Source organism: Callospermophilus lateralis (assembly GCF_048772815.1).
Source record: "Callospermophilus lateralis isolate mCalLat2 chromosome 11 unlocalized genomic scaffold, mCalLat2.hap1 SUPER_11_unloc_2, whole genome shotgun sequence".
Classification (NCBI taxonomy): Eukaryota; Metazoa; Chordata; class Mammalia; order Rodentia; family Sciuridae; genus Callospermophilus; species Callospermophilus lateralis.
The window spans coordinates 428488-448145 of record NW_027510154.1 but is presented as its reverse complement, the minus strand read 5'-3'; the positions used below and the strand labels follow the sequence as shown (position 1 = coordinate 448145).

At 43.6% G+C, this 19658-nt stretch overlaps 1 protein-coding gene across 1 annotated transcript in view; it reads right to left on the bottom strand.

Moving 5' to 3' along the window:
- Nucleotides 1-2231: 2231 nt before the first annotated feature.
- LOC143639866 (alpha-1,6-mannosylglycoprotein 6-beta-N-acetylglucosaminyltransferase A-like) overlaps nucleotides 2232-19658 on the bottom strand; it is a 90764-nt gene continuing 73337 nt past the window's right edge. The window contains exons 6-8 of the mRNA XM_077107901.1: nucleotides 16895-17011; nucleotides 10243-10317; nucleotides 2232-2570 (exon numbers count right to left, since the gene is read on the bottom strand). Coding sequence (XP_076964016.1) covers nucleotides 2232-2570; nucleotides 10243-10317; nucleotides 16895-17011 — 531 coding nt within the window. The remainder of the gene's footprint in view (nucleotides 2571-10242; nucleotides 10318-16894; nucleotides 17012-19658) is intronic.

Here is a 19658-nt window from a genome sequence, read left to right as displayed (position 1 = left end):
GTGGATGAGGAAATTAGTCATCTCAGGGCCCAGAGCTCCTGGCACTGGGGCACACAGAGGAAACGTTCTGTCCCACCCTTGTTTGTTGCAGAGAGTGTTGCATGAGGGACCTCCTACTGCCCAGCAGGTCCTCTAGCAACGAGAAGGGTGTGGCTCCCCAACAAACTGTATCCAACAGGGGCCTCTGGCACTTCTTGTGTGTTAGTGTTTTCATTTTTTTAAACCTTATGCCTGTATTACTTTTTAATGAGTAAGCCAAGACACAGCAAAGAGAGCAAAGTAACCTCCCCGATTCTGCAGCCAGCAGCCATCAAGGTCCACCCTGCCTCTCCCGTTTACTAGCTATGTGAATCTTTGGGCAAAAATACTTAACATTTGGAGTTTCAGTTTCTTCCTCAGAAAAAACAGAGAGAAAGACAGTGATGATTACCTGTGCTGCCTCCTTCTTAAAGGAGGTTAAGCTGCTGAGAAAGGCAGTCTCCAGGTGGCCAGCCCCTGGCAGGACCTTCTCTTTCAGTCTCTACAAAGGACTGCATCAGGCAGGCCCACTGCGGGTCTCCACGTCACTCTCCCCTGATAGGGAACTTGACTCCACCAGTCTGAGTTTGTGGAGAAAGAACAGAAACGCTTCCCCCAACAGTGGGTAGGAAACCTAGAGCCGGATTCCTAGCCACGGAAAGCACAAGACTCCAGAATGGTCTAATAATTCAGAGATAGGGAGAAATACACTGGATTACTTAGGAATGTTGAGATGCAGCCTAATCTTCTGAAAGTGAGGCATGGTGGCAGGTAAGCAGGGTGTCCTGAGACCTACACAGCCCTGGGCATCACTAGGCAGGAAGACACATCTGACTTCTCACATTCACAGTGCTTTTTAGTACAGTCTAAGCCCTTGCTCAGCCAAGGGCAGCAGCAGTAATGTGGGCCTGGACACTGTCACTAAGGGTGACAGCATGACTGCACAGACCCGTTATCCAAATGGGACACTGTGCACTGCTGGCCACTGCTCTTTTGTAATGACAGCACAGGGAAGCCTTGCATTTTATACCCTGTCCATTCCACCAGGATGACCGTCATCAGATAGGAAGAATGAACATACACCATGACCTGAAGTTATTGGTTATGAGAATGGAGAGCTGCAGGGGCATTTGGAAGATGTCCAGGTCGACATTACTGTGCTGTTCACGGCTGTGCAAGAGCTTAGACTGGACTTAAAAGCACTGTGAACATGAGAAGTCAGATGGGTCTCCCTGCCTAGTGGTGGGTCTCAGGACACTCCGTGTGGGTCTCAGGACACTCCATTCACCTGCCACCAATGTGGTTTGCCTGGCTGGCTAATGTAAGCATCTTTGCTTACAATTCCTTAGGAAAAAATGGATAACTACAACAGCTTTTAACTATAATAATAAAGAGATGTGAAATCCAGCACACTCCAAAGTCTACAGCACAGGCAAACAACCAGCAAAATGACATCAGACCATACCTGCCTCAGATGAAGCCAAGTGGGACTTTCTTTTTGGATAGGCCCAAAGTCCCATCTGTTAAAACCCGATCTCTGGTATAGCACTACTGGGAGGGGCTGGATCATGTTGGAGCTGGGACCTAGTGAGAAGTCCTAAGGTAACTGGGAGTGTGACCTGAAGGTGATATTAATAATCTGGCCCCATCTTGTCTCTCTTTGCTTCCTGACCATGAGGTAAGAGGTTTTGCTTGGCTTTTGTGTGAGTGTATGTGGCATGAAGTAGTAACACAGTCCCAAAGCAATGGGGCCAATCAATCATGGACAGAAACCTCTGAAACTATGTGCCCAAGGAAACATTTTTGATTTGTAAGTTGATTATTGCAGGCATTTATTATAGTAACAGCAAGCTAACTAACACACCTGGATTAGGCTGGGTGATTAAAAACCCATGAAGGATAAAGTGGAGCCTGTATTTTATTTATTTTTCTAAGAAAACTGACATCTCTCTCCATGAGCACCTCAGAGCTGAGGAGAGCTTCTCTGCACCTCTTGAGTAGGAGGAAGATTAAGAAACTTTCTTTTGTATTTATTCTCAGCCTGTACAAGGCCAGAACTAAAGTTAGAACACAGATCCCGCTGTGTTGGAGAGGAGATGATGTGGCAAAGGACTGGATGGACAAAATTTGAGGCCCTACCATGTGGCACATTACACAGCAGGTCTGACCTTCATTAGAATGATGTTAACAGGGTGTGAGAATGGCGGCAAATGTCAGGTGCACCACGAACACTTGTCTCCATCCTTGGGCTCCTCCTGGGAAGAGCTGCCTCCACCCTGTGCAGCTTTCAGGCCCACCTCATTGGAGAAACAGACTAGGCACCCCCAGATAAACAGATGTCCCAAACCTGGTTTAGACCAGGGCAGGGCAGGGCAGGGCTGCGAGGTCTGGCAATGGGAGTTGGCCTTAAAGCTACACCGTGAGCTTCCTGCTTCTTCATCAACCTCAGCAGCCACCCTTCTTGGGTCCCTGGCAACAGGCCTGCTCAGCTCACTTCTGCACAGCAGCGTGGGGGCTCCAGGCACCTTGCTGCTGCTCACCAGGAAGACTGTCTGGCATCCTCCCAGGAGGCCCAGAAGATCAGGAATAATAAAAATAGCAGCAGGACCTTCTTAAAGCTTGGGGAACCATCTGGAAAGCCTGAAGGTGATAAGATGGAACAGAGGGAGCCTGAAGGTGTTATCAGAAAGCACAACAGGAGTAAGGTAGGAGGGACCTGGGGGCTTGGGCTGAGATCCTGGCCCCCCGAGGGGGAGGGCTTTATAGATATAGTCTCCCAAGCTTTCTATGCCTGTCCTCTCACATAAAACTGGGATAGTACCATCTGCCCTACATCCCTGGATAATTTCTGTGGAATGGAAGTGAGAGGACTAAGGAGAAGGTCCCTGAGATATTCAAGGTAATGCTCTAGGCTGGACCATTCTGAATAGTCAAGCACAATTAGTAGAAATTTGGTGACTAGTCGAAATATTTGTTTGAGAGGCATGCAGATGGAGTGTGTTCTAGATATACACAGATATAAACAGCAATTTCCAATCTGGTGAACAAGCCCCCGGGAAGAAGAACTGGGCCAAAGCCTCTGGACCATTGCTGCCCTGGTCCAGAGGCTGAAGCCAAGCAGGAGGGGTAACATATGACAATTCATGCAGGACAGCCTCCGGGCCCAGATGCTCGCAGGTGGAAATGGAAGTCCCTGCCAGAAGCCTCCCCTCACTGAAGGTGCAACCCCTACTGGGTGCTCACAGGAGGCTGGAGGTCTTCTGTCTCATTCAACCTCAGCACAGGCTAACATGGCAACACCAAGGCACCTTTTCTCCTCGCTGCAGGCACACATTCACTCATATGTTCATTCAACACATATTTGCTAAGAGATAGAAAAGCACCATTCATTCACAACATCACAAATGGCCGTTCAAGCCTTATGCTGGGTATTAGAAATAGGAACACGAAAGAGACACAGTCTCTGGACTCAGAGGTTCAGTGCACAGGCTAGTAAGAGAGGCTGACACTTAAAAAAATTACAGAACAGAATTAAACTCATGCCCAAGAATGAGGTCACCTGGAGGAGCAAAAGAGTGACAGTGGTAGCAATTAGAGAAGGCTTTCAGAAGATAAGGATTTTCTAGGATGGGTTTTGCAGGCTGAATAGGAGTTAGTGGCTTACCACTAACAAGGTGTTTTGCATATAATTGGTGCTCATCAAAGAGATGTTGAACAGAACTAAATGGTCTTGGCATCCTGGAACTCTGATAGCAACAGAAATAGAAAAGGAGACTATTCCAACCTAATGAGGCATTTATGCAGCCAAAATGAGATATACACAGTAATTTCCAATCTGGTTAACAAGCCCACTTAGAACACACACCATCTGCATTCCTCTCTAACAATTATTTCAACTAGTCACCAAATTTCTACTAAATGTGCTTGACTATTCAGAAATTTCCAGGCAGTAAGCATAAACCACAGTTAGAAAGGTTTATTCACCAAGAAAATCTATGAGAAAACAGGTAAATGCAAGCTCCGTGAGGCAAGGTATGGGTGCCACCTCTATCATGGAGGCTAATTGGTGACACAAAGAAAATGAGACTCACAAACTACCCCAAGAGCTAGAGAAGACAGGGTGGGGCTGCCGCAGGGGAGAAGCACCAGGTGGAGGGGCCATCTGTGCCAGGTGGAGAGGGTCACCTGCTAGCTACAAAGCAGAGGTGCGGGAACAGCAGAGAATACCATCTATAGAATGTACAGCCTTCGCCACAAACCCTCCACCCACCTGGTCCTGGCCAGATCAATAATGGAGTTACTAAAGCTCTGACACGTTAGGTGTACATGGATCTCTATGGAACCCACATTGTCTGGAACTGAGAAGACAGGTTCAGATGTACAGGACTAAAGGCAGAAGCTACAGGGAATAAGGTCAGGAATTTGCAAAAAAAATAAAAATAAAAATGAATAAAAGGGGGTTTGATAGGACAGGTTTCAGACCATGAAAGGGGGATGTGGCTCACATTCAGCTACCTGGGGGCCAAGGCACATATTTGTTACCTGTGTGATAGTAGTGAAATCCAGGGGCTGGCACAGAATGTTCAATAAATACTGATGACTGATTGGGTTAAGTCAGCTCAGTTGCCTGTTGGCACCCACCATTCTTAGCCTGCATGACCCTCAAAAGGAAGTGAACACTGTCCCCAGGTGCTTCACCAAAGGAGGTGTCCATTTGTTTTCATAAAGGCAACGAACAATGTGACTGTGAAGCTGAGCAATAAGGACTGATGTCCACAGAGCATCCTTACGCATGTCAATCATCTGAGCCCAAAATGGACCTTGACAGTGACGCATAAATCTACCATATTTCATTCTCCTGGAACACTGGGAGTCTCCTTAGGAGAAATAAAAAAACACATCCACACGAACAGCGGATGTTATAGCAGCACTCATCACACAATCAAAATAAGTGGGGGTCCGTCAGCTGGTGAATGGACAACACATTGTGGTACATACACTCTATGACTATTCAGCAATAAAAGGAAATTAAATTCAGATACACACTACAATCCGGAGGAGCCCCAACAACATATGCTAAGTGAGAGAGGCCAGAAATCTCCAGAAAAGGCAAAGCTGCAGAGAAAGGAAATAGATAAGTGATTTCTGAGGCAAAGGCAGAAACAAGAACTGATTGTGGACAGATATCATTTTGGGGTGATAGAAATGTTGCTAAACTAGACTGAGGTAGTTACTGTTCATCTTGATCAATTTGCTAAATAAACACTGATTGCGTCCTTATATGGAGTGATTTTTATCGTCTGTAAATTACACCTCAGTGAGGCTGTTAGAAAAAGATACCTTGGCTGGTTTCTGGGCTCCTGCAGCAGCAAGCAGCTAAGGCTTTCAGAGTGCTCATGTGGGCCAGCTACAGTTCTTAGCCTCATCATGTATTAATCTATTGATTCCTCCACCAACACCATGAGGCAAAAGCATTATCCCTATTTCACAGAAGAGGAAAGAGCACAAAGAGGGTAGATAACCTGCCCAAGGTCAAAGTCAGTGGCAGCAGAGCAGGTGTGAAGATTCTAGGGTCCAGCACTCCATTGACGCCCAACCAGGCTCCAGGAGCAGATTGATAGCAGCCTCAGTTATTTGAAGAGTAAAGACATCTCAAGCCAGTGCCCATCTTCTCCCCCTGCCAATTCCTTTTCCTCTTTTGTTCGGCAACCTCTGTCACCTCCACCATCTTCCTGCCCTGGGACTACCCAGACTCACTAAGAGATTTCCCTTGTACCTAGAACATACCCCAGTAAGTTCCACCTGGACTCAGAGGAGCAAGACATCCTAGGAGCTTAATCAGTTTCCACTGCTGTTTTTGGACTTGATTCTTTGTCCCTCCATATCTCCAGCATGCTTTTCACATGAATTCCAAGGCTCTTTACAAACCATGAGTGTGACTGACCATCCTGCACATTCACAGTCTTTATGGGGACTGGAAAATAGGGTTGAAGACAGTGTATGTGTGGCTTTCAGAAAACCCATGAGAACACTGCCTTTCCTTGTTATGTTATCTAGCTGGAGGCAAATACAAAACTTTCCTAAGAAATGCACAAGGAAAACCTTAACAAGCCTGGACACACTCAGGGAATAATTTCCCTTGATCTTCAATTACAAGGGACTTCCCCCTTGGCACTCACTACCCCTTTGCTGGAGGCAGCCTTTTAAAGTGCTCATCTCAAAGAGCATGCCACCCAATCAACATTTGTAGTATTAGCAAAGTGTTTAGGGTGGGTGCATGGAGGGAGAAGAGCAAGCACTCCTCCTAGAGCCAGGCTTCTTTTCCTCTGGGTGCCTGCACACCGGGCTGGCTGGATCCGAGGAAGGTTTCCTGTCAGTGGCTGTTCAACTGTCCACTAAAGCCTGGGGTGCTCTCGATTGCTGTCAATTGTCTTCCTCTGGTGCCTGCCACCTTGGGTAAGCATGATGGACGACCTTGAAAGTGTTCTGGGATAGAAGACCCTGTGTTCCCCTTGCAGATCACAGGGAGGACTCTGAGGCTGAGATCAGCCTAACAAGCACTGTAGCTCCCCTGGTTCACACACAGGAAGCTCCTGCTTATGGCTGCAGCCTTTTCCACCTACACCAGAGGCACATTCTCTCCATCCTCGCTGCTCTTTGAAGATACTCTGCTGGCTGTAAAAATAACCAATGCCCCAAGCTGTACAAGACTGGGACCTGGAGCTCACAGTGAGAGGCTGGAGACTCAGTTTGTGGGTCAATGGGGTCTGGTCTGGCATCGGGAGAGTATTCTGGGTCTGATAGAATTCCTGGCAAAAACTCAAACTAGTCTCCTTTATTGCCCATTTAGCAGCACTGGGAGAATGTTTTACAAGAAATTCCCTAAATACAAGATTCCTAGAAAGATTTTTCTAGAGCTCCTGGTAGCAGCATTGCTGCTCACCCTGTAGTAAATCTTCTCTTTAGCTTATCTCAGAATCAAATTTGGACCCTCCAGATGAGCCTTGGTCTTTTCACACTGGTTCCTCCTCCAGCCTTGACTCCCATGCCACTGTGCTCTTCAGCCACACATACGTATGCATCCTAAAATTCACCGTCATTTCCTTTTTTTTTTTTTTTTAGGCCCTGACATCTCGACTTGGTGGGCCCTTCCCATTTTCTTTCTCACACTTTCTTTCAGGACTTACCTCCTACAAGATGCCTTCCATTACTCTTGCCATCTTTCCCATCCTTCCTGGGGGCTGAGTCACATGATCCCAAAGCACCCTGGTTCTATCACTTGTACAGAGTTTAACCTGCAGGGGTGCACTGGCTCTATAAAACCTCACCCACCCAAGGCCTTGGACTTCTCTTCTTGACTGCCTGCACAGCGCATGGCGTGCTGTACTAACAAGTAGTGACAGAGTTGATGAGAGAATCAATAAGGCAGATAAAAAAAGAGATATCTCTGGATTTCCGTGGCCAGCATATCCCTGTAGAAAAGTCTCTATGCAGAAGTGATGGGAAGGAGCAGTTTCATTAGCATGTTTTCCAGAAGAGAATTTTAGTAGTATGTTTTAGAATATTTATAATTTTAGTACCAGGCTGGTGCTGGGCGCGTGGGATTGTGAGGTGAACAAGCCAGGAGGAGCTGGTGCTAAGTAGCACTTAACAAGGACTGTTTGGGAAATGGGACCTTCCTGCTTAAAAGGAAATCTAGCATTAGACTCAATGGAGGAGCTTAGACCTCAAAAGGACTGGCTGGATTCATAAGCTGACTCAGGGAGGAAAGAAGTAAAGATCTTCAAATAAACCTGGCCAAGAGACATTTATGTCTGCTGGTGACTTTCTCCTAAGAGGAGGCAGAACCAGGAAAAAAGGAAGAGAGTTTCAGAATCAGCCACAGAAATGGAGTAAGAGCTCAAGAGAGCCTCTGAGAGGGAGGGTATGGTAGGCACAGCTGTGAGGTATCAAAACCCTGTGCCAAAAGTGGTCAGTGGCTCCTCTCCAAACCTTCAGGGAGGTACACCAGGGAGAATGTGAGAAGCTGAGCTTAGGGACACCTGCCACCTCCTGAGTCCCTAGCAAATGCTTCCAGTGCAGACTTAGCCCCACACCAAACTGTATTGAATCTTTTTTTTTTTTGAGAGAGAGAGAGAGAGAGAGAGAGAGAATTTTTTAATATTTATTTTTTAGTCTTTGGCGGACACAACATCTTTGTTTGTATGTGGTGCTGAGGATCAAACCCTGGCCGCACGCATGCCAGGCGAGCACGCTACCACTTGAGCCCATCCCCAGCCCCCTGTATTGAATCTTGATTGTTCCACCTGTGAGCCTCTTGCCTGGGAGTCCTGATTCCCATTATGCAGAGAATGGAGTTATTATTGCCACCTCCTGGGGCTACTGTGAAGATTAAATGAGATGTTACCCAGTAAATAGTCCTCCCTTGTCCTCAGGGACATGTTCTGAACACCAACTGGATGCCTGAAACTGTAGATAGTACCAAACCCTATATATCTTTTCTCCTATGATAAAGTTGATTTTATAAATTAGGCAGAGCAAGAGATTAAATATAATTAAAACAATAATAACGATACACTGTAAAAGAAGTTATATGAATATTTATATGAATTATCTCTGTCTCTCAAAATATCTCACTGTAATGGTATTTCCACTTGGTATTTTGGGTTGTGGTTGACTGTGGGTAATCAAAACCTTGGAAAGTGAAACTGCAGATTGGGCGGGGGGGCTGTAGGGTACTGTGATGTGTTTCATGTGTTGGCATAGAATCTGTGTATACATGGCAGTTAGTTATGATAATGCCACCATTCTGTAGTCATGTACAGACTGAATGAGATGATGAGTTCAATGTTACACTCTCCTGGAAAAGCCTGAGAATTAGTGTATGAGATATATAATTATTAATGTGATATCACATAATTTAATATACTATAATATAGCATAACATGTTCAATAACAATACTAGGTCATATTTATTGAGCACTATGTGCAAGGCCCTGTTCCAAATACTTTCTGTGTATTAGCTTGTGTGATCTTCCCATTAGCTCAGTAAGGTCCTCTTATTATTTTTATGTTACTGAGGGAAGAAGGCACAGAGAAGCTGAGTAATGTCTGTTCAGCTCATATAACCACAGACTCGTGGTGCTAAGAGCTGAACCTAGCAGCTGGACTGGAGGGCACATCCTTTTGCAGCTCTCAAAACCTGAGATGATCAGATAGGCCATCCTGAAGCCGATGTGCCATGGTGCTATTGCCAACAGCAGTGCCCCGCTGCCGGCCACCGTCCACCGCCTTACTTTCCTCAAACCACCAACTCTTCCTTTTGAAACTCCCACTGGGCCTTCAGTCTATTGCCTACTTAAATTTTCAACTCACAGTTTCTATTTTCAGTTGGCTCTGTTGGTCCCCCACTGGGTAAAGATCCTTTACGGCCTAGACCACTCTGCCCTGCCCTTTAAAGGGAGCCCCTTATATTTGAAATCTGGTCAAGGAGTTTAGATTCTCCTACCCACAGGGGTTCCAAGTCTATCTATTTCTAGCTCTGGGTTGCTTTCAAAGCCCAAGGAATTAAAACATTATAAAAGGAAGGTAGTGACACTCATGGCCTTCACTTCTAAGGACACAAGCTGTAGTTTCCAAGCCCTGTTGGGGGTGGTGGAACTGTGTGCACTCTCCCCTGCTTTGGAGTTGAAGTCCTTCTTTTATCTGTTTTATATACCTAGGATTTGTTTGAAAGAGGTCTTGTGTGAAGAGATATTTGAAAAACCACTAAAAAGTCCTAAAATGCTTAGAATTACTGAGCACATACTATTAAAAGAAAGCTTAGAAAACAGTTTCAGTTCTTGCCTTTCTTGCGGGTGAGAAACAAAGGCAGGACAGACAGCTGTCTGTCTACCCCTCCTAAGTCCTTGTGATGCCCCCAGAGCACACTTACTACACAAGCCCTGCTGGTCAGGGAAAACTCTGACCTGATCATCCTGTCTTCCCTGCTGTCAGTGTCAATGTGACCTTCCACTGTCACCAAGAACATCCCCCAATGAAAGACTGCTCCCTTGGGTGACCATGATGGTGCTGCATTTAGAATTCCAACAAGGCATTATCCAGATTCTGGAGACTTCCAAAGCAGGCAAATAACCACAGAAATATTGTGAGCTCACAACTGTTGATGAGAACCTGATGAGGGAATGGGAAGCAAGGAAAGACGGACTCTTTGACAAGACTTACTTGTTTTTCGATGAATGCATTGATTTGCTGCAACATCCCCTCACATGTGAATTCGTAGGGCATGTATGGCTCAATCTGCGGAAACAGAAGTTTCCATGAATGAGGAGAACACACAACACACACCACTTACCAGCTCTCCTAGAACCTCTCAATGCATGAGTGCCAATGCCTGCAGGCAGCCTTGGGAGAAGCTGGAAGTCACCAGTTTCCCAATGTCACCTTGTCTGCCCTAGGTGCAGTCCCTGAGCAGACTGTCTACCATCCACAAGTCTCAGATCACCCAAGAATGAAGCAGTGGCAAGAAAGCCACTGTTTTTTTTAAGCTACAGTGAAGACTATATAAGGGGAAAAGCACTAAATTTAGTGTTTGGCACACAGTACTCAACAGAAGGTGGAGATTACCACTTGCTAGCAGGTAAGCCCCCTGGGGTAAAGTTATGGCTGTGTCATTTGCACCCCTGTGTGCACACAGTGTAGGACAGGTAGGCTCTTAGCATGAATCTGTTGAATGAAGATAAGGTTACACTGCTTTGAGGAAACCACACAATGAGCTATTTATAGACCCACAACAGTGACCGGAAAACTGAGTTACAATCTTAGGTGAGGTCAGCACATATGCATGGAACTCATGGTACAAAACTAACTGATATAAGGTCCTGAAGAGCCCAGCTAGAGGATTCTGGGAGGTCAGAGGGCGAAGCAGACTATGTTTATGAGTCCAGAGAGCCAAGACTGGGGAGTGAGGAGAGATGGCAGCTGTTCCAGGTGGAGTAGCATGAGATTTGATGTGTAAAGACAGAGGAAGCTGCAGCTCAGGACTGTGGACCTTGGTGAGAGGACACAGGAAAGACTCACTGATGTCACCAAAAGTCTTGAGATTTCTAAACTGAGTTGCTTGAACTTCAAGGAGGGCAGAAAACCCTGGGAGGTGCTCACTGTTGTGGGGAAGGCATTCCAATCTACACTGAGCCTGGAGGGAAGGGGAAGATAGGTGCGTCTGGATCTCCACTGCACAATGTTTGCTAGGATGCTGAGGTCTGCATCTTCAGCAGCGCACCAATCTGAGATGGGAAATTCACTTCGGAGAAAATCACCAGCTTCACAGAGCCCTTTAGCCCCTGGGGATCTCTGGGTGGGAAGGAGCACCTTCACCTCTTCCTCTTGAGTCTACACTTACCTACCTCAGATCTCTGGGGTAGAGAACAGGACAAAGTACCTGAGATCTGAGGCCTGCTAAACGTGGGACAATGGACAGAGGATATTCCTTAGTAGGCAGCCACATAGTTGGTTTCGGGACATCCTCTCCCCTTTTCTCTAAGTTTATGTTTTATTTAAAATTTTAAGCCATGATTTATAAAAAATTGATAACATATCTTTATTTATACACAATTAAATGCCAGTAGTGTGTTTACAGACAACTGGATGCCAGTTTCATCACACAGGTTGGATCTCAGCCATATCTGTCCACATCTGTCTGGACAGTCAGGAGAGGCTGAGCCTCTGTAAGATCATGGACACTCTTCCACAAGAACAGAGAGGTCACCTTCCTCATCTCTAAAGAGCTCAACCTTCTTTGAAGAACATATTCTCAGCTTGTTTGTCCCCATTTCAAGCTTCTGAACCTCAGCAGGGCCATTTCTGACCTAGATATAGCTCTTCATATAAAATGTGAAATTTTCTTTTCTTTTAAAGGTATTTATTTACTGAACTCATGGATGATTCAAGAAGCTTTGTGTAACAGGCCTAGAGAAATGTCTCCTCTCAAAGGATACATAGGAACCAAAAGAAACCATTTAAGGCAGAGGACATGGCATATCTGGAATTATTTACAAGTAGACAAGTAGAATTCAGAATTAAACATACATTGGTGTTCTTCTGTCACAAGACCAAGAGATCTACTTCTGTGGCAGGAAGCACCCAATGGCGATTCTGACAATATATTCCAAAGGGCATCCATTAGAACTCATAAATTAATGAATTCAAATGATTCAATGCAGTAAATACAGAAAATGGCTCTTCCTGTTCTCCCAGTCACGCCCAATTTAACCAAAGGGATGCTGACTCATTCATTGCTCTAGGGCCAATTCACTGTTTTAAAGGATATGAAGCCAGACAGTTTTCCTACAAAGGAAAAGGAAAAAAAAAAGGAAACTGCATTCCTATGCCACTGCACTGCCAGGGAGTCCCCCTTGCCATTCCAGTGTGGATGGGTACAACCTCCTCTGCATGGGAAAGCTCTCCAGACCCTGAGCTTAGGGGACAGAGAGCAACAGCACACCCCAGAAGTGAAAGCCATTTCATGGACTGAAGGGAAGGGACAGCCTTCTGCCTAATACACCTTCAGGAACAAGTGAAGGCCACTTTGGGGTATGAATGAAAGAGAATGCTGACCACACCCAATCCCTGAGAAACCCAAGTAGGGCCCAAAAGGGAAAAACAAGGGCCCGCTTGTGGTCATCCTCCTTTGTGGAAAAAGGCCTGTTACTCATCCAACTAAGGCCGCAGGCAGGATGTTTGCAGGCTACTGGCCTGCTGGCTTGGAAAATTTCTATGAATTTTCCATCTTCTCCTCTGGACCTGCTTTCCTGTGAGATTTCCTGTGTCCACTGGTACCCCCTCACCTTTGCAAATCTTACTGCAAATTGCTTTCAAAAATCAGCTAAAGCCTGAATGGTCCCACCTAACAGGTGGCTTGACATCATCTGATGAAGACATGGTTTTAGTAGGTACCAGAAAACCAGGGTTTAAGTCTAGGTTCCTCTTTTACTAGCCATACAGTTTTAAGTTAGGGAGATCTTATATTTTCTCTGGAGGATTCCAAATATAAACTAGGTCATGTCATTGTCCTGTTCAAAATTTCCCACCATACTTAAAAATACATACTTAAATACACATACTTAAAGAATACAATAGCCTCCTCATTGTCCCCAAGAGTGCCTATTTAAAAGCCCCATACATCTTCTAGTTTCTAAAATCTGTTTTACGGTTTCCATTGTTTCTGATGAGTAGTTGGCTGTCTTTAATATCATCATTCTTCTGAACGTAATGTTTTTCCTCCAGCTAGCTGCTTTCAAGATTTTTTCCTTTATTTGTTTCTTGCCCTTTGACTATGTGCTTTTCTTTTTGTATTTATTCCTGTTGGGGTCCACTGTGCCCTTAGCATTTGTAAATTGATTGGAAAATTCTTCATTCATTAATTGGAAAATTCTTACCCACTGCTCTTTCAGAAATTTCTTCTGTGCCAGTCTCTCCCTTTTCTCAGATTCCAACTACACCTAATTTATGCTGCTTCATTTTGTCCCAAAGATATCATGTACCCTTTTCCATTTAATTCTTTCTCTGTGTTTCAGTTTGAATAATTTCTATTGAGGAGTCTCCAACTTCATTGTTTTTCCCCCCTCTGCTTTGTACAGTCTGCTTAGAAGCCACTGAAGGAATGCATTTCTGACATTGTATTTTTTTCCTAGAATTTTTCATTTGACTTAAAAAATAGCTTCCACCTCTCTGATGAAATTCTCCATCCATTTACGTATGTTGTCCACTTTCTTCCCCAAATTGTTCAATATATTTATCATAGAACTTTTTTTCTTTCTTTGTGGGTGTTGGGGATAGAACCCAAGGGTGATCTACCACTGAGCTACATCCTGCCCTTTTTATTTTTTATGTGGACCATTAAAGGTCTTGTTAAGTTTCCTAGGCTGACCTTGAACTTGTGATCCTCCTGCCTTAGCCACCTGAGATGATGTGATTACAGGAGTACATAACCTTGCATGTTATTATAAAATTTTTAAGTTGTTATCTCATAATTCCAATATCTCGACCATCTCAAGTTCTGGTTGTGTTGATTGTTTCCTCTCTTAATGAAAGGTCATGTTTTCTTTTTCTTTTTTGGGTGTCATGTAATTTAAAAATCTTGGAATTACATATGAGAAAACACTACCACATTTCTAATCCATCTCTAACAACTTTTATGACAATAATTTTTATATTAATCTCTTTCCTTATTCCATACTCCATTACTCTTTCACAGTTTATCTTTCCTTTTATTCTATTTTGTGTTTTTTTTTTAATTATTATCTTAAAAAACTAATAAAAAAGACTTGAATTTGATTCCAGGTTTTACTAGTTACTAGTATGATCTTGCAAAACATCTTTTTAAGCCTTAATTTTCTCATCTGTATCATGGAAAATAATCCCACTTAAAATGTGAATGTAACTTTATTTGGAAATAGGGTCTTTGTAAATGTACTCAAGATGAGGTCACACTGATTTAGGGTGGACCCTAATTTATCATAAGTAGAGGAGAAGCAGAGATACACACAGGGAGAAGCCACACTGTCATGTAGGCAGAGAATAAAGCTCAGAGACTTTAAGCCAAGTAATGCTTGAGGTTGATAGAAGCTTGGAGGGGCAAGAAAGAATACAATAGCCTCCTCATCAATGGGGGATACATTCTAATACTCCTTGTAGATGCCTAAAACTGAGGATAGTACACAAACTTTTATATAAGCACTGTGGTAGCACAATAGCTTAGCTGATAACAGATAGCTACTAAGTGACTAAACCAGGGTGGATAGTGTATATAGCATGGATACACTGGACATAAGGCTGATTCATGTCATGAGTGGGATGGAGAAAGATGGTGTGAGATCTCATCATATTATTCAGAATGGTATGCAATTTAAAATATATGACTTTTATGGAAATTTCCATTTAATATTTTTGTAACATGGATGACTATAGGTCACTGACATCATAGAAAGTAAAATTTCAGATATAAGGAACTACTGTATAGTCCAGTAGAATTGCTGTATACTTCACAGTGTGCATGATCCTCTGCTGACATCTAATTTCAGACTTCAGGCCTTTAAAACTGAGAGACAACATTTCTGTTGTTCAAGCCATCAAATTGTGGTACTATGTCACACGCAACCCTAGATAACTAATACACAAGTAACTCTGGGACACAGGAAGGAAGATCCTTAAATCTCCTCAGGAATGACTCCCTGGTGGTAAAACTTTAGGTGTGGAGCAAATATTTTCAGGCAGCCCAGTATGACCACACTTCACTAGGAACTTCTATCAAATGGGTCAGTTGAGTTCGGGGACTCCTGCCTACAATTGTTGAGACTGGGTTTGGGACTACACATGTGACCATTGGGAAGCTGACAGCTATGCCAAAGCCCAATACCCAGACCATCTTCAAGGGGACAGAATATGGATAGCACATCAGAGTGCCCTTGCTCCCCTGGAGATGCTCTCAATTAACTGAAATTGGCAGGTTAGTGGGCCACCGACTTGTTATCATTCCATTCTATTTCCCAAAGGGGAAAGATGTTGTTTCAAAGAGGTAAACTGGCCATTCATCCAGGATATGTGCCCTTCTCGGATCTTTCCCTTCCACTGAACCCATGCCTTATCCATGCCATTCACAGTTTTGCTTTGAAAATTCCTACTCAAATGACAACTCAAAATGCAGCATTCACCAGAAGCACCCCCGACCCCTGCTCCCATCCCTAGATCTTCTGCATGTTGATTTTGGCACTGAACATCATCTGCGCTGTTAAGCATGTGTTTGTTGCTAACATCAACTCCTATCTCTGATCCAGGTAAATCACAGTGCTGAATACTAGGAATATAGCAGGCAGACATATATAGCAGGCAGACATATATGTGCTGCTTTCATGTTGCTTATAGTCTAGCAGAAACTCAGATGGTCTATTGTAAGAAATAAAAAACACTTCTTAGTGGCTAAACACTTCCTATGTGATAGACATTGTATTCAAGCACTTTGTATATGTGATCTCATTTAGTTCACTCAGGTTACCAGTCAAGTATGTAATATCAGCTCTACATTACAGAGGAGGGAACTCTACTAGTCACTGGAAGCCAAACCCAAAGTGTGTAAGTCCAGCCCACCCTCAAAACACACCTGCATGATTCTCTTAAATATCACAACCAAGTGTGAAGAGTGCTCTGATAGGAGAAGCACAGGGGCAGTGTGTACCTGAGACAGTTAACTGCAGGATCAGGACAACTGAACTCATCCCAGGTGGGTGGTCAACTCCCACAGGTGGTGAGACAGCCTCACCTGTGGTTATGGAACAAGCACCCCTCCCCCTCCCCAGAGTGACTCAGACAGTTCTCACAGACAGTAAGTGCTTAATAAATGTCTACTGAATTGATGAGAAGAGTCCAGAAAAGTAAGTTATTTTACAAGAGCCTACCTAATATTTTGGTAGAAAGAAACAAATAAACAGATATTATGCAAAAACATTTCTTTCATGATTTCTTCCCCATCTCCCCCTCCCCTCTTTTGGGGTAAGGTAAAAGAAGCAGGCCCATCTTTTCAGATCTCTAAGAGTGACCTAAGTCAATCTTGGAAGCTAGCCTAGTTCAAGCCCCTCCTTCTGTGCCTGGTACACAGGATCCATGACAGTTCAGAAGAATCCATGGCCACATGTGGACACTGGCTCTGCTTTCCATGTCACACAACATCCATAAAATCCCCAGGCCAAGTCCTACAGACTGGCTACTCTTCTAACTCCAGCTACTGTGGGAAAGTGCTATTGACTGAATCCAAGGGACTGTGATGCTTTCCACACATCAGGTCCCATCACAAATGGGGGGGAAATGGAATTAAAGAAACAACCTTCTGATTCAAAATCGCTTTCACTGCATCCTCGACTTCCTCCTGATTGTTGAGATTGACAGTCCACACATGCGGCCGGCTGATGAAAACTTCAGCATACGGATGCTGGGATGTCAGCTGGAAAAGAGGAAACAACACCTCAGTTTCACACTGATTTAAAAAAATCTTCTGGGCTAGATGAAGTGTTGTACATTTTACCGCACTGAGTTGTACTTGCGCAGGTAATAAGACACTCATCCTCTCCCTCGACAACTGAAACATCCTGTGCAAACATAGCAGTTCAGAAACAAATAGTGATGTCTGCACATCTTGAATCCCTCTTGGAAATAAGAGAATGTCACAATCTGGTGACAAGGTGGCTGTTTTAGGTGGGGTGTGTGGGTGTGCCAGGGATTGAACCTGGGACCTTGTGCATGTTAGGCAGGGGCTCTACCACCAAGCTACACTCCCAGCCCTTATAGGTGACTTTAATTCCTAATGAACATTTATGCTCAACCAAAATAAGCATAGCTCATCCATACTCACCCCTGAAAATAACCTCTTTCAAACCAGTATCTATTTTCTTGGCTAGGACAGACAGGTAAGCATAAAAAATTGCAATAAAAATCAAGGCTGCAACAGTCCCAAGAAGATGAGTAATGGTGCATACAAAAGGTGATAGAAACAGAAGTGATCCCATCAGAATAAAACAGAATCTTTAGGGTTTGGGGAATAATCATCAGCATAACATTGGGGCCTGAAATTTTTAGAAGCAATCTGTAATTGGAAAAGCAAGAAATGGCAGTTTTATCCTAAAGGAGGTTTTATTTTATAAAACAGGGTGGTCAAAGAAGCAAAGATATATATTGACAATTCTGGGTTCTTTAAAAATCCATTCTTCAGGACAGCTAAATTTATCCCTCGATCATGCTGCCACCTCTATTCTTATACCCCTTTAAGGTAGTGGTGTAAAGGAGTGTTCTAGACATTTATGAGAATATTTTTAGTTACCACAAGAGCTGGTGCTACTCTTAGCCTGTGGGTGGGGACTAGGGATACATGACATCTAGTGAGGTCTAGGACAGACCTGCACAAGGAGGAATTGTTCAACTTCCATCATCATCATCATTTTCATCATTTTTGATGATGGGAATTGAACCAGGACCTTGTTAATGCTCTTTACCACTGATCTCCTCCTCCAGCTCAAAGAACTTCCAAATGCCCTGCTGGGCTTTTAGGTGGATTTATAGCATCTAACACTTTGATACAGTTTTAATATACAATAAATTTCCCAGGAGCATAATTACCATGTAAATCAAGAAATGTTTGTACTGTTTTATTTGGAACTTCGCCCATGAGCTGTCACCATTTTGGAAAAATCATGGCAGTGAAGTCAATGCCACTCAGGATATCAGAACTGCCAGTAAAATGTCCCCAAATTGGTCTATATTTGTAGCTATCACATTAATGGCAATTATGTATATATGTGTGATATGTGTACACACTCTTATATTTAGTTTCTCGTTCATAATGTCAATTACAAGCAAAAAAGGCTGACAACTCTTAGTTGAATGTTTTATTCCTTTTAAATACAAGTGTTCATGGTAAGAGGGAATGAAAAATCATGTCTGCTAGGATAGGTCTTGGCTACATAATATTGAAATATGTATTACTTTATTATGAATTATTTTCTTTTTATTTATTCTTCATATTCGAGTTAGGAAACTATATTTTTTTTAATTATGTAGGCAGGCAGGTTACATTATTTAAGATTTTCATTTCAGGAGAAAAAAAAGATGTTATAACATGTTTATCATAAAAGGAGGTGTTAGCTCTGGAGTGTTAAGACCTTTGCTGTGGAAGCAAAAGGTCTGGCTCTCTTTTTTCCTTTTCTCTTTAGACTCTGATATAGAGATATACTTGGAGGAGTGGATGTTCCCTCTTGCTCTCAGTCACTGGTCTTGGTAGCCTGCTGCAGCAGTGGTGTGCAAAAACATGACTAAGGACAGGAAAAATGGGCCACAAGTCATTGGGCTCCAGCTGCAGTTTTCACTGCCAGTCACTCAGGGAAATCATGTGAGGAAAGTCCAAGAAGGTTTTCCCCGCTCTGCTCCTGCTTCTCTGCCCTGGGTCAGGTCCTGCACTAGCCTTTTCAACTCTCCACCCTCCTGATGTGTGCCTTGCTCTTTTGCACACTGGGCTTTGTGGTCAGTGGAAGGCTACAGATGATATGCAGTTCCATGGAACTGGGAACACCTGTTTTTTTTTTTCTCTGCACATATTTGGATTCAATCCCTACCAGTGAAATCCCATGTGGGGCCAGGCATTGCGTGATCACCTGCACATACATCACTTATCGGGTTTCTTATGTAGTCGTAAAGATTCTGAGGTATAGACCCAACAACCAGAATGTTCAAATCCAGATCCTTCAACAACTTATTAGCTTTGAAAAGGAAAGAGCATGACAATTTAGAGGATGTCAATGACTGAAGGCAAACAAAAGCCTTTTAAAACTTGCCAATATAAAACAAAATTCATTGGACTGGATTTATGCCCCTATTAGACCTTTTGTGAAGATGAGCAAAAAATGTTGCATTATTTTCATTTTGTGGCTTAGAGGACAAACTAATTAGCCCTTCTGCTCTAATCAGTGTAAATTAGAGTTGCCATCAATGTCACTATTTAGCAAGTAATATATCAGCAGCAGTCTCTCACCCCTCCCTACTCTTTAAGGTCCCTGCATATTTACAGGTTGCTCTAAGCACTAAGAAAATACAAAATGTTG